Raw genomic sequence first — 4,185 nt, forward strand, 5'->3', positions numbered from 1 at the left:
GTGCCATGAATGTGGCCATAACATCAGTCATTTAAGCCATGAACACTTTTTTAAGATAGTTATCATAGTCCAGGTTTGTTATTTGTCCTCTTCATCCTTTTGAATCGAGGGATAATCTTGCTCCTCTCTCGCTATTCCCCTCTACAACCTTCATGTCCTCTCTCCTTGATAACCTCTCCTCAGTCTGTTCTCCCCCCCGGTCGGCGAAGATGCCGCTGCTGTGATGGCTGCGGTTCGACGATAGTGGTGACGATTTGTTGATGTGAGGGGTGTTGAAGCTCATGGTGTGGGGCAGTGATGCGTGGCGCCGCAGGCTGCTGGGTAGTGGCCACCGGTCATGCACACGACGATGGTGTCGCAAGGCCGCTGGGGGTTGCAGCAGAAGGTGGTGCTGCAATAGTCAATGGTGATGCAACATAGCATCACCGCGGACTGCCGGTGCTGTGATCCAACATTGTCGGGACCGACGGAGTTGCAATGAAGCATTGTCGGGCCACTAGTGTTGTGATGTAATATTGTCAGGGGTCGCCGGAGTTGCAACGAAACCTCCCCGAGTTAGTCAATATGGTATAATATTTTTGAAAATTGAAGTGGTGCCCTTTTGCAACTAATATTAGATAGGTTATTTACATTGGTGAGAAAATATGTAAGAGAAACAAAAGAAAAAAAACAATTGCATAAGCTTAATCATCATTGGTGGAAACATATGTGCCATGGATCGATGACATGGCACACATCCATCCATCCATCTTTTCATCCCTCATCCATCCATCCACCCACCCACCCATCCACGCGCGGAGAGAGAGAGAGAGCGAGAGTCACCTCTCCCTCGCGCCGCCACCTCCAGCTCCTCCCCTTCCAGATCGCCGCCGCCACCTCTCCCTCGCGCCGCCACCAGCACCACTCCTTCCGAGCGCGTGCCGCCCATCATCCCTCCTCTCCTCCTATCTCGCCGCCCATTCATCCGAGCCCGACGACGCCAGATCCGCGCGCAGCCCATCGTTCCGCACCTCCCGCAGCAGATCCAGGGCACTGCCGAACCTCACTGCCAAACCTCACTGCCGACAGATGCACCGCCGCCCTGCAGCCTTGGCGTCGCGGCCGGCTGGCTCGCCGGCGCGCGCGTGCTTCGATGCACGCCGCTCCGTCCAGCTGGATCCTCGGACGGCCCCCGTCCACCTCGCGCTGTAGGGAGGGGTCCATCGTCTCCTCGGAGGAGGGGGCGGCCATGTTTGTTGTACTCCACCCTAGCAGTCGATCCCGGTCGTTGCTGCTTCACCAGCCTCCTCCTCTGGCATCTCCGCAAGGGCACCCGACGCCAGGCAGGCCGTCGACGCGCTGGACCTCAAGGCCGGTTGTGCCGCTCCTTCTGCCAGCGTCCTTCCTCGACAACGTCCCCGACCTGCATCCAGCTGCTCCTTCCCCAGCCCTCCTCAACTTCGCTCCTGGTGAGCTTCTGTAGGTGAGACAACTGACTCCATCTGGTAGAACTGCTGCTGTAGTTTGGGTGTAGCCGCAATTGTTGTAGGTTGGGTGTATAGAACAACAACATCTGAAGATTGTTTGATGTTCAGGGGTTCATCTGTGTTTTACTTGTTGCTATATGAGTTCTTGTTAAGGTAATCACTAGGCGTATGGTAGTTTTGCCTGGCTTTCACCATGCTGTGGACATTAATCTTGCAAGGACTCTTTCAGTTATGTCCTGTTAGGGGGACATGGAAATTTCAGTTATGTCCTGTTAGGGGGACAAGCAAGTGTTCGGTGAGTCACTTAACTGATGGAATAAGGTGTCTATACAAATGCCGAAAAATTATGTACAAAAGTAGAAATAGAGCTCGGCAAAGCTTGACTTCTATAGTTCAATGCGCGAGGCCGTCAAGGAACGATTCAGTCAACAAGTTTTCGGAATACAAATTTTGTGCCCTGTACATGACAAGCATTTGTAAGAACTTTTGCACATTTATAAGACCCTGTTTTTATACATCTGTGTAAAACAGTCCAATGTGATTCTAACTGCTGATAGTTCATCCAGAAGAAAAAGGAGAACGGGCAACATGGAGAAAGATGCGGTGCTGGTGTGCATGGTCCTGGGCTTTCTGGGCTCCGTCGCGGTCACCCTCGGCTTCATCGCCAAAAACTACAGCTCCAAGGCATGGATCCAAGATTGAACATCACAATTCTCTTTTCATCAATTCGATAGATCTGTGCTAACTGAGTATATGTTAGTCCGTGCAGTACAACGGGACGAACTGCGTGTACCGGAGCCCGTCGGCGACGGGTCTCGGCATCCTGGGGGTGTTCCTGGTGTTCATCAACCAGGTCATCCTCGCCACCTATGCCAGCAGCTGGTGCCTCTGCCTGTTTTGCTGCTGCCCCTGCTGGACCAAGTGCCGCCGGCTGGCGCCAACATCGTCCAAGTGGAACCCAGTATATAGTTCGGACGCTGATTTAACTAGTTGAAACCTGTCCATTATTAACTAACCCCTATTTCTTGATGGTGTCTACCTCCACGGGATATAAAATGTGTCAATGTTAATATTGCACTGGTCCTTGTTGCTCTGTTGGCGTTAGTTACCTTCTTGTCAAATACTCCCTCCATCCCACAATATAAGACGTTTGTACAAGCTAACATTGCTTGCAAAAAATTCTTAAATTATGGGACGGAGGGAGTAATAGAAGGTGAATTTTTATACACTTTTAAGTCCTGTTAATAACTATTCAGGGGGGGCATATTCGTTTCATGAATCATCTATAAATATCATTCACGTGGTACTGGGTCAGTTTCTAGCTACCATTTCTATACACATTATCTGTGGGTTGGCGCTAGTAGTTTCATGACTTGCTATTCTTATTCAAGTGGGCGAACTAAGTCATTTTTATTCAGTTTGTGTTCTGCTATGCCAAAGCCAGAAATATGAGCAACACTGTACACTTTTCACCACTCCACTCCCTCCCATGCAAAATCATCCTCTCAGCTCTCACCCGTCGACGGGGAATTTTCCAATCGACACTTCATTTCGTTGCTAGTACGTATTACACACACATGCTCCACAGCAAATCCAACTGCATTCTCTTGTCAATTTAGGACTGGTAAGTAGGTGCCGCTGAGTCTGAGTGAGTGGTAAACAGTATAGAGCCCGGACGCTAATCAAGTTGATTTAACTAGTAGATGTCTAGATTAAACCTGTCCATTATTAACCCCTGCTCCTTGATGATGTCGATGTCCACATACACAATATGTAAACGTGTCAATGTTAATATTTCACTGATCCTTACTGTTTTGTTGGCTTTAGTTAACTTTTTGTCATATAATAAAAATGTGATCTCGTTATACAATTTTGGGTTCTGTCAATTAATAGTTTGGAAAGCCTACAAGCTCTCTTATAGTTAACTAAAAGGTTGTTGAACATTTTTAACAACTGACTGTTGGACATTCCCATGCTCTACGTCACTGATTATGTACAACTTGGTACCAAATTGGTCTGATATTAGTTATATATCACAAAATGTTGTGATGGTATGTTGTGATGGTGAAATGTTGTGAGGTTTATATGTTGTGATGGTATCACATGTAATGGTGAAATGAATTATGTAAAGATTGTGCTATTAGCCAATATTGGCATGTGGTTTGATAATTCTCATTTGTTTGCTGTTTTGACTGAAATAATTGTGTGGAAATTGAAACATTGGCTGTCTTTAATTAGAACCTGACAAGTGGGACCTAATAGTATTTGGCATATAAAAAGGCGATTTTCCAAATAATATTTACAGGAAAAAACTAAAAACTAAGGAAATGGACTGTAATAAGGCCGAGGCCCAATTGAGAAATAGATGCCAACAAAAAAAGGAATGGTCCAAGAAAGGATCACGACATTGGAAATAAAAAGGCTGCAATAATGGGCTTGGCCCATGAAGCCGATCAAAAATTGATGGAAAAATAATATAAAAAGGCCGAATTGTTGGGCCTGGCCCATGTAAAACACCCAATCGGACCAGGCTGAATCTTATCAATGACCTTCTCAATTGGTCGCAATTTTGCCACGTCGGATGCCTACGTGGCCTGGGGAGGCTGCTAGTGACCAAAACAAAATAGTAGATATATTTTGGTCGTAAACGTCTATGACCTTCTCATAGAGAAAGTCATTAATTTCAATTTACGACTGCCAATTTTTGACCATCTGTTTT

At 46.7% G+C, this 4,185-nt stretch overlaps 1 protein-coding gene across 4 annotated transcripts; it reads left to right on the forward strand.

The window, feature by feature from the left end:
- The first annotated feature begins 835 nt into the window (after nucleotides 1–835).
- On the forward strand, nucleotides 836–2,761 carry LOC123154879 (uncharacterized). Of its 4 annotated transcripts, none has more exons than XM_044573493.1 (3): nucleotides 836–1,462; nucleotides 2,036–2,150; nucleotides 2,227–2,761. In XM_044573493.1, the coding sequence occupies exons 2-3, from the start codon at nucleotides 2,055–2,057 to the stop codon at nucleotides 2,458–2,460; spliced, it is 330 nt and encodes a 109-aa protein (XP_044429428.1). In that variant the 5' UTR covers nucleotides 836–1,462; nucleotides 2,036–2,054; the 3' UTR covers nucleotides 2,461–2,761. The 4 variants fall into 4 exon arrangements, with proteins under 4 accessions (XP_044429428.1, XP_044429429.1, XP_044429426.1 ...); XM_044573494.1 differs by having other exon boundaries at nucleotides 836–1,448; nucleotides 2,033–2,150; XM_044573491.1 differs by lacking the exon at nucleotides 836–1,462 and adding an exon at nucleotides 1,479–1,942 and having other exon boundaries at nucleotides 2,033–2,150.
- Nucleotides 2,762–4,185: the final 1,424 nt, after the last annotated feature.

This window comes from Triticum aestivum, chromosome 7A, assembly GCF_018294505.1.
Source record: "Triticum aestivum cultivar Chinese Spring chromosome 7A, IWGSC CS RefSeq v2.1, whole genome shotgun sequence".
NCBI classification, from domain to species: domain Eukaryota; kingdom Viridiplantae; phylum Streptophyta; class Magnoliopsida; order Poales; family Poaceae; genus Triticum; species Triticum aestivum.

Coding starts and splice junctions, on each gene's coding strand:
- LOC123154879 (XM_044573491.1), top strand. CDS start 1,863: ATGCGCGAGGCCGTCAAGGAACGATTCAGTCAACAAGTTTTCGGAATA. Junction 1,943..2,032: donor CCTGTACATGACAAGCATTT/GTAAGAACTTTT, acceptor TAGTTCATCCAG/AAGAAAAAGGAGAACGGGCA. Junction 2,151..2,226: donor CCAAAAACTACAGCTCCAAG/GCATGGATCCAA, acceptor AGTATATGTTAG/TCCGTGCAGTACAACGGGAC.